General features: G+C 39.0%; 1 protein-coding gene across 1 annotated transcript in view; it reads left to right on the top strand.

The window, feature by feature from the left end:
• LRP12 (LDL receptor related protein 12) overlaps positions 1–14,640 on the top strand; it is a gene marked incomplete at its 5' end in the record, with an annotated part of 183,804 nt that extends 169,164 nt beyond the window's left edge. The window contains 5 exons of the mRNA XM_079796305.1: positions 784–919; positions 4,994–5,196; positions 6,666–7,770; positions 9,676–9,808; positions 11,922–14,640. Coding sequence (XP_079652431.1) covers positions 784–919; positions 4,994–5,196; positions 6,666–7,770; positions 9,676–9,808; positions 11,922–12,788 — 2,444 coding nt within the window. The 3' untranslated portion in view covers positions 12,789–14,640. The remainder of the gene's footprint in view (positions 1–783; positions 920–4,993; positions 5,197–6,665; positions 7,771–9,675; positions 9,809–11,921) is intronic.
• Positions 14,641–15,397: the final 757 nt, after the last annotated feature.

Below are 15,397 nucleotides of genomic sequence, written 5' to 3'. Positions count from 1 at the left end.
TCAAGGAGAATGATCCAGGAAAGTGTTAGTAGTAGTTTGAACTTATTCTATATTTTTCTATGATATTCAGATATCTAATCACATAATGATATTTTAATCACTATTTCAAGCCTTTATTTTAAAAATAATTTAGGAATTATTCTTGACCCTGTAATACAATTGGAAGTATTATGAATAAGTTCACTACTTTGCAGTAATTTTGAAATGATGTTGGCTGTCTTTATCCAATCATTCACTAACTTTTTAACAATCCAACTTATTATTATGTTTACATATGCTTTCCCTTAATTATTTTATTCCTAAGACCATTTATATCAGAGTCTTTTATTTAAAGTGCCCAAAAAGCAAAGTAGTACTCCTAAGGATCTACGCACAGTAGTTTAGTAAACATTGAATTTTAGGTAGTTAATAATAAAGAAAATAAATGTAAAAGGTGAGTTTTGAAAAAAAGATGGATGGGTGGGTGGTGGGTGGAGCACCCAATTGATTGATCTCCATGACTAAAGCTAGCAATTCTGACTATTAAACTGTTATTCAAAGACCCACTTTGAAAACCTCCATGCCCCCTCAAAATGTGTACTTAATTAGGATAAGATGCTTTGACTAAAAGGAAGGAAAGTATCTCATTAGAATAATAAAAGCTTTTTAAAGTTAATATCATATTTTACTGTATATGATTTTATGTCTGAAGTGTTGTTTGTGTTTTAAAAATGAGCACTGATTTCCTTAATGTTTTGTCTTAAAGTATGATAATTAGCTAAGATTGCTTTGGCTGTCTTCCAGCTTGTGGAGAAACTCCTGAACAGATTCGAGCCCCGAGCGGTATAATCACCAGTCCAGGCTGGCCTTCCGAGTATCCCGCCAAGATCAACTGCAGCTGGCTCATCAGGGCAAACCCAGGGGAAATTATTACGATAAGGTAGTTCTGGCATCTTGCTGTATTATTGTACACTTTTATTACAAAATAATTCCGTTTCCAAGTATCAAGACTCAACATACAAAAAGATGATTTTCAGGAAATGTAATCAATGATCGTTATCAGTATCATCTTAAGGGTCAGAATAATAGCCCCTCCTTTCCCTACTTTTAGGACATGTGTTTTGAACTCCTGCTGGTGGGAATGGATTTGCACTGAGTCATTCATATTTTTCTAGGCCACTTTTTAACAAAAGGTACACATTTGCAAAATAGCTTATTAGGTTCAAGAGTATAATTTTTGGCCATGGGACAAATACACAAAACTCACTCATCCACTTGGAGATCTAGCCCATAACGTCAGCCTCATTAGTAGAGTCCTCTACCTTAATGAGTTAAAACAATAATAGGGATGTCTGTGTGTATATATATATATACACGTACGAAACTTGAAACAAGCTGATAATGGATAAATGTCGTGTTTAGAAAAACAAACCTCTGTTTTCACTTTGAAACAAAAGAACAGTGGTTAAGAGGACAAGGTTGAAAAGATATTCCTAGGGAAAATAGCTGGAAGTTTAAGATTCTGAGAATAAATATGATATAAGTAAGGAAAAATTAAGGTTCGTTTTAAAAACATTTAAAATTGCAGAGAAACACTGTGGGGATAAGATATTCAGGAGAAAATATTTAGTGGAACTAGATATTGCTTGCTTATGGAAATTATATCAAGGCTCTCTTTTTTGGCGGGGGGGGGCGGGGGGGGCTTGCCTGAAGGAGAAGAAAAAAAAATAGTGTGCCTAAACAAAGAACCGTAGCTGGCACTGACACACAGAGAAGGATGCCATTCCTGCCACAGAGCAGAGACAGCGTCTGCAGCAGCACCCAGGGCCGTGGACATTCCTCCATTATCTCATTTCTGTAGGTAAGAAGCATGGAATTTTAGAATTAGAAGAAACTTGGCAGATCATAGACTTAAACCCCTTCACTTCACGTTTATTAAAAGGAGATTGTAAATGTAGCCTCCTTTCGTATCTTTTTCCCTCTTTTCTATGTCCTTTTATTAGTGAGAGAACCATTCTCTCTTGAGACACACAACTGTGGTCTGTTCCCTTTGTTCTGTGGAAGCCATACAACAGGGACCATATGGTTTGTTCCCTTTGGTCCCCTCAGCCCCAGGCCACAGCTTCCACGCCTGGGAGCAGTGTGATTCGCTCCATGCATTGGTGGGATGTGCCATTGAGGTTATCTTTCTGCAAACATACCCAGGTTGGAATCTGAGCAATAGGCCTATTTTTCTGTTACTTGTAATATGACCAAGTATAAATGTGTATGTAAAAGAGCATTTTTACCATGGGGGTTCCAAGTGTTGGATCTTTTTCAACATAAAACTAGAATTTTTAGAGATTTTTTATCTTTTAACCTAAAAACCCAGCCCCAAAATGAAATTCGCAGCCTCCCAGATCAGTTATGTAAAATTTGGAAGTTCTTGCCAGCACGGAGGAGGCTGCATGGAATACTGCCATCTGGTTGTGATCATGTGTTGGATCCTTGAGATTTCACAAGTAAGCTACCCTAAAAACAAGCATAATACTGAAATGCAGAATAAAATTAGAGGTGAACTCCATATCCAAAGGAAGATTTCCTAAATTCTGGAAGGAGTTATTGAATGGATTTACACAGCCTAATGAATCAGACAGTGATTTTCATCCTAGTTCTTACTGAAATTATTATCATGGTAATACCAAACTTCCCATGCACATATATATATATAATCAAGTGTCACTTGTGAATAGTGAAGTAAAATCTTAAATTGTTCAAAAGATTAGAGTTTGAAACCTGCTGAGTTCAAGGGGCTTGGTAAATACTTTATAAGTAAAAAAAGTGTCCTAAAATTAAGACTTCACCTAAGACAGTGGTCGGCAAACTCATTAGTCAACAGAGCCAAATATCAACAGTACAACGATTGAAATTTCTTTTGAGAGCCAGATTTTTTAAACTTAAACTATATAGGTAGGTTATTAACTTAATAACCTACATTGTTATTAACTTAATTAGGGTACTCCTAAGCTGGCCTTTGCTAAAAACTCAAGGGGCCAAAGAGCCGCATGTGGCTCGCGAGCCACAGTTTGCTGACCACTGACCTAAGACTAAAGACAAAGTTGAATAAACTCAGTTAACAAAATGTAAAACCAAACCTCCACAAGCTCAGGGTGATCAGACAGTGATTTAATTGCATGATAGAACAAAAATAGTATAAGAATCTCAGCCCATCCCTGAGAACTCACAAAAATTAATTTAAGGTCAGTCCTAAGTATGAATGTGAAAGCTAAAACTCTAAAATGTTACAAGAGGACATTGTTGAATATCTTTGGGCCCTTGGGGTAGGCAAAGGTATCTTAAAGGGGACAGTAAAAGCACTAAACATAAAGGAAAAAAATAATAAATTAGGCTTGATCAAAACTGAAATTAAAAACTCATTAAAAGATACCATTAAGAAAATGGAAAGGCAATCCATACAGGCTAGAAGAAAATATTAGCAATGCACACAATCTATCAAAGTACTTAATGCCTGAATATAAGAAGCAATTTTTATAATTGAAGAAGAAAACCCAATTTTTTAAAATGGGCAAAAGTCTTGAACACTTTGCAGAGGAATGAGAATGGCCAGTAAACAGATGAAAAGATGTTCAACGTCATTTAGTCTTTAGGGAAGTGTATATAAAACTACAGGGAGAGACGCCACTTTCTGACCCACTGATGACGGAAATTAAGAAGACTGACAATACCAACTGTTAAGAGAGAATGTGTGTGTGGATGTACATATATCTCCCATTATAGGCATACCCTAAATAGTACATGTATAAAGAACTCTTTAAAAAATAAGCAAAATTTAATGGCTATAAGAAGGCAAATCACGGGAAGATAAATAGCCAGTGAACATAAGAAAAAGAGTTTCAATCTCAGTAAATAAGGAAATGCAAAATAGAACAGTGATAATCTTTTGTCCACCTAATTGGCAACACATTTTTTTAAAAAACAGAACATCTTCTTTTGCCAGAGTTAAGGGGTATAAGGTACTTTCCTACACACTCCATGGAATTGTGAGTTGGTATAAACATTTCTCTCAGTGTCTATATGTCATTGAAAGTGGAATTGTGGCTTTTGACTTAGTAGTTCTACTTCCAGAAAAGTATGTCCTAGAGAAATACTTGTTCATGTGTGTAGAGAGAGGTGCATATATAAGGATTCTTTAAAACATTGTTCATAATAGTGAAAAGTGGAAATAATCTAATTGTCTGCCAGCCTTCGTTATAGTTATTCAGAATATGTAGAGAGAAAATATCCTGGTATAATAATCTTGGATAAATAACTTTATTATAACTTAGTTGAAGGCAGAGGCAAGGAGATAAAGTCAGATCTTCACCTTTTGGTGAGATATGTTATTAGAAAATCATATTTTGGTTTTTTTCATAGCAGTGGCTAATTATGTATGTGCTTTTATTTACTTGACTTTTTGCTCTTTACTCATGCCCACATTTTGTAAACTACAGGATAATATTTAACTATACAGTAACTTACGTAAAAAAAGGTATTTTCAAACTCTGGGACTTTTCACTGAAACTTTTTTTTTTTAATTCTTTATACTTTGCTCAGATATGTGCTATTTGCTCTCCTGAAAAGTAAACTATAAACTTTTCACTAAGCAAGCAGATGAACCAGTCTAATCTAAGAGACAGCTGGCTTTCTCTGTGTGCATTAGATTAGAGTGGTGTTTTGGGTTCAAACACAGAACAATTTAGGATATTCTGGATTAGCAGTAGTCTTTCCTAAACACATACACACAGAGAGAAGAAGATGGAAAAGGTACCAGCTATCACTTGTTTTTGGAATCTGACATTACTTATAAAGAAGTATTATTCCGGAATCTGAGAGAGAGAGATGAATATAGGAACAGTGGACAGCATTATTATTTGCTGATGATATGATTGTATGTCTGGAAAACCAAGGTGATTATACATTGTATTATAATTACCCTGTCTAATAGCCTTTTCTGACTTTTTTGTGTGTTTTGTAGTTTCCAGGATTTTGACATTCAGGGGTCCAGAAGATGCAGTTTGGACTGGTTGACAATAGAAACATACAAGAATATTGAGAGCTACCGAGCCTGTGGCTCCACAATTCCACCTCCCTACATTTCTTCTCAAGACCACGTCTGGATCCGGTTCCACTCCGATGACAGTGTCTCTCGGAAGGGTTTCAGACTGGCATACTTTTCAGGTGTGTTTTTAATAAGGAGAAAGCTGCTGCACCGAATTCGACAGCAGTCACTGCTCAGTCACTCGGGAGCCAGTCCCTCGGCAGTGTTCGTGTCCTTGAGACCGTTCTCCAGGCGGCTGCGGGTGAGGAGTTAGCAGCTAACGGTCCAGGTGCCCCAGAACTGGGTCTTTGAAAGGTGTTTTGTATCATCCTAATTAAATGATAATTTTATAAACAAAGGCCAATTTTCTTTTAAATATTTTAAATACATTTCGTTTAAAAGAACTTTTTCTCTTTCCAGTACTTCCCCATATCCTGAAAGTTACTTCAGAATATAGTTTTGTTTGTGAATTACCATTGTCTTTACAAATAAAGACACACTCAGGTTCACCCTCTTGGTTTCTAGTGTATTGGCGATTTTTAAACTGTATCCAGAAAGAGTGACCAGATCATACAAATGTGAATAACTCAGCATTGGAGCAATGTCTATGTTTTGCTGAAAATAATTTTACATCTTCTGAAAGCACATGGTCTTTTTTAGCAAACATGTGTTCATTTTTTTTTTCTTAAAAACATTGTCTTTGTACTGTTCAGGTTCTGAAGCACATTTTCTGTCACCTTTCACCGACACTCAAGTTGTTAGTGGAGATGGTAGCACTGGCCCAGCATTGTCGGTTTGGGGACTGTAGGGACCTGACGTTTGGTTTTCTTTCTCTACCTCGTTGTGTTATATTCAGGACAGTACGCTAAGGTGGTTAGAATTACATGAGCATTCCCATTTTTTTCTGTCTCCTTCCCCCTATTATGATGATTAAATGTATACCTTTAGCTCAGATTCATGCAGTATTTTGCAGTTAGGTTAAAACAATAGAAATTATATAATGCAAGTGCTGTGTGATGATTACATGAAATGCTATAAACATCATCAAGTTGATCGTATAATCTTAGCAAAAATTTAAGTTAATAATGGGCCTACAAAATATAATACACATAGTAAAACACTGTGTTATCTATATAGACAGCTAAAAAAGAATATGAGAACATTGATTTGAAAAGGTGATTCCTGTGAATGAGTTTCTCTTTATTTCAAAATGCCTATCATTTTGATGTTAATGCAATAGGTTATTTAAAATTTTCAGGCAGTATATCCTGTTGGTTTATGTGTCTTACATCATTTTACTGGATGTTCTGCAGTAAAATAGCTTTCTATAAAAACAATTCATTTCTTCTCTTTAAGATCAAACTGCAAAGATCTTCATGGAACAAATCCTAAGTTTTTAATAAATTGTTGAGTAATTAGTGAGCTAATATTAATTTGCCATTAGAGGTTAACCCATTTTTTAAAACAAGATTTTTGAAACCCTTTCACTTGGGCTTAATCAACATTTATTATAAATATATCACTCGCTGTTACATATTTTTTATTTCAAAGAGTATGTTCTTTTCTCCTTACCTCTCCGCTCCCTCCGTCCCTCCCCATGTTCTCCCAGGGAGATCTGAGGAGCCAAACTGCGCTTGTGATCAGTTCCGCTGTGGAAATGGGAAGTGCATTCCAGAAGCCTGGAAATGCAACAACATGGATGAATGTGGAGATGGCTCCGATGAGGAGATCTGCGCTAAGGAAGCTAATGCTCCCACGCCCGCTGCTTTTCAACCCTGTGCTTACAACCAGTTCCAGTGTCTGTCTCGGTTTACCAAAGTTTACACCTGCCTCCCCGAGTCTTTGAAATGCGACGGCAACATTGACTGCCTCGACCTCGGAGATGAGATAGACTGTGACGTGCCCACTTGTGGGCAGTGGCTAAAATATTTTTATGGTACTTTCAATTCTCCCAATTACCCAGACTTTTATCCTCCGGGCAGCAATTGCACCTGGTTAATAGACACGGGTGATCATCGCAAAGTCATTTTACGCTTCACAGACTTTAAACTCGACGGTACTGGTTATGGTGATTACGTCAAAATATACGACGGGCTGGAGGAGAACCCACACAAGCTTTTGCGGGTGCTGACTGCCTTTGATTCTCACGCTCCCCTGACAGTGGTTTCTTCCTCTGGGCAGATACGGGTACATTTCTGTGCGGATAAAGTGAACGCTGCCAGGGGGTTTAATGCCACTTACCAAGTAGACGGCTTCTGTTTGCCCTGGGAGATCCCCTGCGGGGGTAACTGGGGGTGCTACACTGAGCAGCAGCGCTGTGACGGGTATTGGCATTGCCCAAACGGGAGGGATGAAGTCAACTGTACCATGTGCCAGAAGGAGGAGTTCCCATGCTCCCGGAACGGTGTCTGTTACCCTCGTTCGGACCGCTGCAACTACCAGAATCATTGCCCCAATGGCTCGGACGAAAAGAACTGCTTTTTTTGCCAGCCTGGGAATTTTCATTGTAAAAACAACCGCTGTGTGTTTGAAAGCTGGGTGTGTGATTCTCAGGACGACTGCGGCGACGGCAGCGATGAGGAGAACTGCCCGGTGATTGTGCCCACCAGAGTCATCACCGCGGCTGTCATCGGCAGCCTCATCTGCGGCCTGCTGCTCGTCATTGCGTTGGGATGCACCTGTAAGCTCTATTCTCTGAGGATGTTTGAGCGGAGGTCAGTATCAAGACAAAACTAGAGTGGTAAAGCCCTCTACAATAAAAATGTGGCCCAGATATTGATAACCAGTATCTTACTGTGGTTAGCAATATGTCTTTGTTTCATATTATTTTAGAAATAAATATTGTTAATGATTTAAGAAATTAGTGTGAAAAGCTGAAGACTCAGAAGTCTAAACATTTAAAAAAGTGAAAGTAGTTGATCTGTATTTACTGGTTCCTATTTTCAGATTATGTCAGGTACCGTATTTTCCAGCATATAAGATAACTTTTTAACCCAGGAAAATCTTATATGCCCAGTCGTCTTATACGCCAGAAAATACGGTAGTCTGTTTTGTAGGAATTTTAAAAGCTGCAATACAGAGTTGTGTTTTATAACCTGTATTTTTATAAATATTCAACAATTTCAGATATTTGAGAACCTGCTATGTTCAAAGCGCTATACAGAAGAATAGAAAAATGAATAAGACAATCTCACAGGTAGTTTACAATTAGGAGGAAGGAATAAGTGGATAGAATAAGATGTTAAGTGTTGTAAGAGCTATAAAACAAACTGGTACAAAAGTGCAAAGATGCCTGGTCTGATAAGAAGGATCGGGGAGGCCTTCATTGAACAAGTGCCATTTGAAATCTATGACTAGAATGTAGATAGGGAAAGGTATGGTTGAAAAAACAGCCTGGGAAAACACATAGAAATAGGAATGCCAGCAGTGCTCAGAGAATACGCATAGTTCCATTTGTCCGGAGCTAAGCTACATATAAAAATTAATAGGAGTCGGCCGGCGTGGCTCAGCGGCTGAGTATTGCAGCAGGCATCTAGTACCTTTTCCTTTTACAGGGATTTTTAATGTATGAAAACTCAATGGCCCTAGCCGGTTTGGCTCAGTGGATAGAGCATCGGCCTGTGGACTGAAGGGTACCAGGTTCCATTCCAATCAAGGGCACGTACCTCAGTTGCAGGCTCCTCCCCAGCCTGGACCCTGGTCAGGCTTGTGTAGGAGACAACCAATGGATGTGTTTCTCTCACATCGGTATTTCTCTCTGTCTTTCCCTCTCTCTTCTACTCTCTCTCTGAAAATCAGTGGAAAAATATCCTTGGGTGAGGATTAAAAAAAAAAAAAATCAATGATCCAGGCTGCCAGCATAAAGCCCTGAGGACGCGCTGCTTCATCTCTGTTCGTAGGGGTAGCATAGGTATCAGTAAACGTTGGTTGACTAAGCTTTTAAGATTATCCTATCTAATAAAAGAGTAATATGCAGATTGATCATCACTGCAACACACAATATAGCTGCCCCCATGTGGTCAAAGATCCTGCCCCCATGTGGACACAAGATGGCCACCACAAGATGGCCAGCAGGAGAGGGCAGTTGAGAGGCACCTGGCCTGCAAGGGAGGGCAGTTGAGAAGGACCAGGCCTCCAAGGGAGGGCAGTTGAGAGGGACCAGGCCTGCAAGGGAGGGCAGTTGGAGGTGATCAACCCTGCAGGAGAGGGCAGTTAGGGGTGACCAGGCCGGCAGAGGAGGGAAGTTGGGGGCAAACAGGCTGGCAGCAGAGTGGTTAGGGGGTGATCAGGTTGGCAGGCAGAAGCGGTTAGGGGCAATCAGGAAGGCAGGCAGGCAAGCAGTTGGGAGCCAGCAGTCCTGGATTGTGAGAGGGATGTCCAACTGCCCGTTTAGGCCCAATCCCATCGGGCCTAAACGGGCAGTCGGACATCCCTCGAGGGGTCCCAGATTTTAGAGGGTACAGGCTGGGCTGAGGGACAACCCCCCTCCGTGCACGAATTTCATGCACCGGGCCTCTAGTCAAATATATTAAGATTCATAGTTTAATTATTGACGATTAAAAATAAATTTGCCTTGCCTTTTTCTTTAACCCTCGTAATTCCCTTGATTCTTCTCAAAGGTCATTTGAAACACAGCTGTCAAGAGTGGAAGCGGAATTGCTAAGAAGAGAAGCTCCTCCCTCATATGGACAGTTGATTGCTCAGGGCTTAATCCCACCGGTCGAAGATTTTCCTGTGTGTTCACCTAACCAGGTATATGGCAACCCATGACTTCTGTTTCCGTGCCTCTTACAATGAAACCTGTACTTGTAAGTGTGAGGACGGACCCGTGACTCTCAACATTTTTGCAGTGAAGGCAAGGATTGTATATGGAGAATTTGAAAGCATAATTGTTTCATTGTATCATAACAAATACCACAACATACGAAAGTATACTTTCCATTCTTCTGACTTGGATCTATGGTTCTTAGGCATGTTACTCTTTTGGTTAATTTAATACATTAAAACCCAAAGTAAAATTTCTCAAATCGTTTTCTACTTCAACTTAAGAATGAATACTAAAATTAACATCCTAGTAATATATTAGTAACATGCTGGAATACTAAAATTAACATGCTAGTGATATATTAGTAACATGCTGGAATCTATACTAATAAAAGTGAAATATGCTAATTAGATGGGCGGAGGCAGAGGCGGTTAAGGGCAATCAGGCTGGCAGGGGAGCAGTTAGGGGGTGATCAGGCTGGCAGGAGAGCAGTTAGGGGGCGATCAGGCCGGCAGGGGAGGAGTTAGGGGGAGATCAGGCTGGCAGGGGAGCAGTTAGGGGGTGATCAGGCCGGCAGGGGAGCAGGTAGGAGGCGATCAGGCTGGCAGGGGAGCAGTTAGGGGGCGATCAGGCTGGCAAGGGAGCAGTTAGGGGGCGATCAGGCTGGCAAGGGAGCGGTTAGGGGCAATCAGGCAGGCAGGCAGGCACGTGAGCAGTTAGGAGCCAGCGGTCCCAGATTGTGAGAGGGACGTCCGACTGCCGGTTTAGGCCCGATCCCACAGGGTCCCGGATTGGAGAGGGTGCAGGCCAGGCTGAGGGACCCCCCACACACACACTCCACTGGGCACAAATTTTGTGCACCGGGCCTCTAGTACTAAATATATTAAGCTATCCCAGCATGTTACTAATATATTACTAGCATGTTAATCCATCACAAAGGGTGACAGAGGACATGTGCTCTCACTTCTTCCTGGTTTCACCTGCGAGGGGACGGGCAGAGGAAAACCGGATCATCATTTGGAAGGAGTGTGCCAGTTCACCGTTGTTTCCTGGAAATGCCGAAATTCCAGTACTAAATGCCAGATTGATAAAGCCATGTTTGTCCCACATTGGAATATTCCTTTTTAACAACCACTAGATGGAGCTTAAAGACTGTCTTATATAATGGGGTAGGCTTGTTTTTTGTTTTGTTTTTTTTCATAATCTGTAAACTCTTCATCTAGAAAAAAAGTAGAGTTTCCTTTTCAGTTGGACAATATGTACTAATTAAATCACTCCCATATGTACTAATTAAAAAATCACCAATTGCAAAGAATAAGGTCATAATTTAATACTGAATACTAAACTGGAAAATAAAACTGCATCTTTAAAGATAAAGAAGGAATTCAGATGTCTCAGATACCTTTGGGTAGTGCTATTAACAAATCAATTTCTTTAGCTTTTTGTTTCCTGTGCCATATTACAAATATATATTTATTTATTTATTTATTCCTGTGCTGTATAATAAATATATTAGTTCCTTTATTTACAAGTCCTCAGTGTCCAGTCACACAACAAATCCTTGAGAACTAACTGTGAAATACAATTTTCACGTTTTGGAAAGTCTCAACCTTGTAAAGCAAGACTCAGTTGTTCTGTGTTAAAAATCAAACAACAACAACAACAAAACGAAGAGCAGATATGGGCCTAGTTTCCACACTGCCTTACATAATTCATTTAGTGGATTATGGTGGGGATTCTTCCATCTTCCCAGCTAAAGAAGTATCAGATTGTATCTTTTGACTTTGGTAGACTTTTAGGATTGGATTGCTATGTGAAGTTCTTAAATAAGTTGCTGTTATAGTTGATATTAAATATCACCTTAAAGTTACATATAAAACATGAAGTGTTAAGAGAATCTTACACAGTGAGCAATGGATCAAGTTGTAAATTAGATTCCATAGTGAGTTGAGCCTGTGTAGTCAAGAAAACTTTATTCTTCCTTCATTGACCCTAGCAGTGAGTAATAGAATTTCCAGCCACAGCACATTCTTCATAGAAGGGTGTTTTCCATCTTTGTACTTCCGCGTTTGCCATCTTAAAGCTCTCTTCTTTTTGTAGGCTTCTGTCCTGGAAAACCTGAGGCTCGCCGTCCGATCCCAGCTTGGATTTACTTCCATCAGGCTTCCTATGGCAGGCAGATCCAGCAACCTCTGGAATCGCATCTTCAATTTTGCAAGATCGCGCCATTCAGGGTCATTGGCTTTGGTCTCAGCAGATGGTGACGAGGTTGTCCCTAGTCAGGGTACCAGCAGAGAACCTGAAAGGAATCATACTCACAGAAGTTTGTTTTCCGTGGAGTCAGACGACACAGACATGGAAAGTGAGAGGAGAGAGACAGCCGGAGCGTCTGGTGGGGTTGCAGCTCCTTTGCCCCAGAAAGTCCCTCCCACCACAGCAGTGGAGGCCACAGTGGGAGCAGGTGGAGGTTCCTCCGCTCAGAGTACCCGAGGTGGTCACTCGGATAACGGAAGGGATGTGACCAGTGTGGAACCCCCAAGTGTGAGTCCAGCGCGTCAGCAGCTCACAAGTGCACTAAGTCGGATGACTCAGGGGCTACGTTGGGTCCGTTTTACATTAGGTCGATCAAGCTCCGTAAATCAGAACCAGAGTCCTTTAAGACAACTTGACAACGGGGTCAGTGGGAGGGAAGAAGATGATGATGTTGAAATGCTAATTCCAGTTTCTGATGGAGCTTCAGACTTGGATGTGAACGACTGCTCTAGACCTCTTCTTGATCTTGCCTCAGATCAAGGCCCAGGCTTCAGGCAGCCATATACTGCACCCAACCCTGGAGTGAGGCCAGGCAGTCGAGACGGCCCCTGTGAGCGCTGTGGGATTGTGCACACGGCCCAGATACCGGACACGTGCTTAGAAGCAACACTGAAAAGCGAAACGAGTGATGATGAGGCTTTGTTACTTTGTTAGGTACGAATCGCATAAAGGAAATTACATACAAGTTGGAGCAATATCCAGTCATTGTTTTTGTAACTTTACAATTAAACTAGTATTAATTTAAAAAGAAAAAAGATGCAGGGTGATTTCTTATTATTGTATGTTAGCCTGCATGGTTAAATTAAACGATTTGTAACTTTAGAGTTTGCTATTTTAGCAGCGAAACATGCATTACGTATTCATATTGTTCATTGATGTTCTTCCATTTGTTTCTCATTGTTTTTATCCTGGTACTGTAGTTCATGTTAGAAATATGGCTGCTGAAACTCATTTGATGTCAGTTTATCCTATGTTAAAACTATTATTTGTACAAAATATATTATTTTAATTGAACCCTTTCAGCTTTTGCCAATACATCTTGTAACTTAATATACTAGAAGTCAAGGTTGTTAATGTACTCCCAATGCAGGGTGGGGATTCTTATACTCACATGTGTTTTTATTTATATATCATTTGTCTAAATATTATTGGATTTCATCATAATAAGAACTTGTTTAAAGGAAAAAAAACTTAATCTAAAATTTTTTTCTTTTATGTTGAACATGCAGTGATGTGAAATTTAGATAGAGTTAGGTAAACTAATGGCAAAAATGAAACTCTTTTATAGGTTTTCTAATCTTGACTTTAATACTCTTAATATGGTATTAAACCAAATGGTAAAATTACAAGTCATTTCTTTTTCATCTCTATTTAGGGACAGGATTGAGCAGATGAAGATACTCTACTATGCAGTAAATCTTGAACTTTATAAAATATGTACAAAAATTGTACAAGATAAGTTCCAACTGGTAATGTCTTTCCCTGGTATAGGGTTATGCTTGTATTGGACCCTAGGGATTTGCACTAAAATCATATAAAAAAATCTCAGATGAGTTTAGTGCATAAGCACTATCACTTTAAATTCTATTATTTGCTACCACAATAACTATATATTTCCATAGCTTTGGGTGGGGTGAAGGGGGCATTTTTATTACAACTTGAAATTTCTTTGCTGGTTTTATATTTATTTGTTGTATTTAAAGACTGCATTATTATAAGAAAGTGACTTTTTCAATATATGTTATTCTTGAGGGGGATCATGCTACATGTTGAAAAACAGATTAAGAAATCATTTAGATCCGCCCCTATGTTAAGTAGAGTGATTTGCAAACCTCACATATTATTTTTATTGTCAATTCCTGTTTATTTATTCTTTAGTTGTCTGTTTTCGTAGCTTAATGATTATGAAATATGTATTTGTGTGTGATTATTGCTATTTATTAAGTTTTAAATACTTTGCTGAATGTCATTTTAAAGCATGTTTGAGGTCTTGTGTATTTGTCGTGTTATGCTGTCAGGAGAAACTGACTGAAATGTTTTAATATGTATCAAAATTAAAATGACTTTTTTTTGTACTGCTTTGGGGTACTTTTTAAATCAGATTTGCTCTTCATTTTTGTTCCATTTTGGTGCATATACAAACTCAGGCCTTAAAATATGTAGCATTCTGTCAAGAAGAAACAACATAGGGGGTTGGGGTGTTCTTCCTTACCTACTTCACAGTGAAGTAGTTGCTTACACCGACACTGGAGGATAAGACTCCCTACGGACCTGAATGGTATTTGCCTTTGAAAAACTACCTCTGGTTGATGTATCTTCAAAGTTGCAGTAACCCAATCGGTTCTCTTTTTATATTATGTTTGGATGCATTTCAGACCCCTATAGAATATACTGCCATGCATAGGTTTTTTTGGGTTTGTTTCCTAGCACGTGTTTTAAATGTTTTCTTAATTAATAAATCTTTCTGGGTCAAACAGTAAAAAATAAGTCTCTCTCCTCCCTGACATCCATCTTTTAGTTTCCTTTCAGAGAGAGAGATACCAATACCAGATTCTTCTATACCCCTCCAAAATACCGTATAGATACATGAATATATCCATATATAAGTGATATCTATAATATATCAAATTGTATACTATGCATACTTTTTCTTTAAATTTTTTTCAAAAATATGTATCTATTAGAGTTGAGGGTTTTTGTTTCCTTTTTTAAAATCCTTATGAGGACATGCTTTTATTGATTGAGGGAGAGAGAGAGAGAAACTTGAGAGTGAAACAGACAGTGGTTGCCTCCTATATGTGCCCCCACTAGGGATTGTACCTGCAATCCAGGTATGTGCCCTGACCACAATTGAATCCAAGACCTTTCAGTGTATGGGGCAACCAACTGAACCACACTGGCCAGGTCATATTGAAATTTTAATATTAAAAGTAAAGTTAGGTATTTCTATTATTGGATTTATTTTTCATATTAAATCGTTGATCAGCCTGAATTTAAGTCACTTCCTCCCCCCCCCCCCCCCGCACAAGTTATCCTAGTTATCCGAAAGCTGTTTATCAAATAAATTCATCCTTTACTATTTGAAATGACCCTTTTATCTTACAGTAAATTTCCACATTATTTGACTATGCTTTTAAATTCAAATTCTATTCCCTTCGGTTGATCTGCCTTTCTATTTTGTACCAGTCCTACACTGTTTTAATAACTGTAATTTTATGTGTTTCAAATATTCTTGCTTATTTTTCATCTTAACTTGATAGAAT

This window comes from Cnephaeus nilssonii (assembly GCF_951640355.1).
Source record: "Cnephaeus nilssonii genome assembly, chromosome: 18".
Taxonomy (NCBI): domain Eukaryota; kingdom Metazoa; phylum Chordata; class Mammalia; order Chiroptera; family Vespertilionidae; genus Cnephaeus; species Cnephaeus nilssonii.
This window is presented reverse-complemented; position numbering and strand designations above follow the sequence as displayed.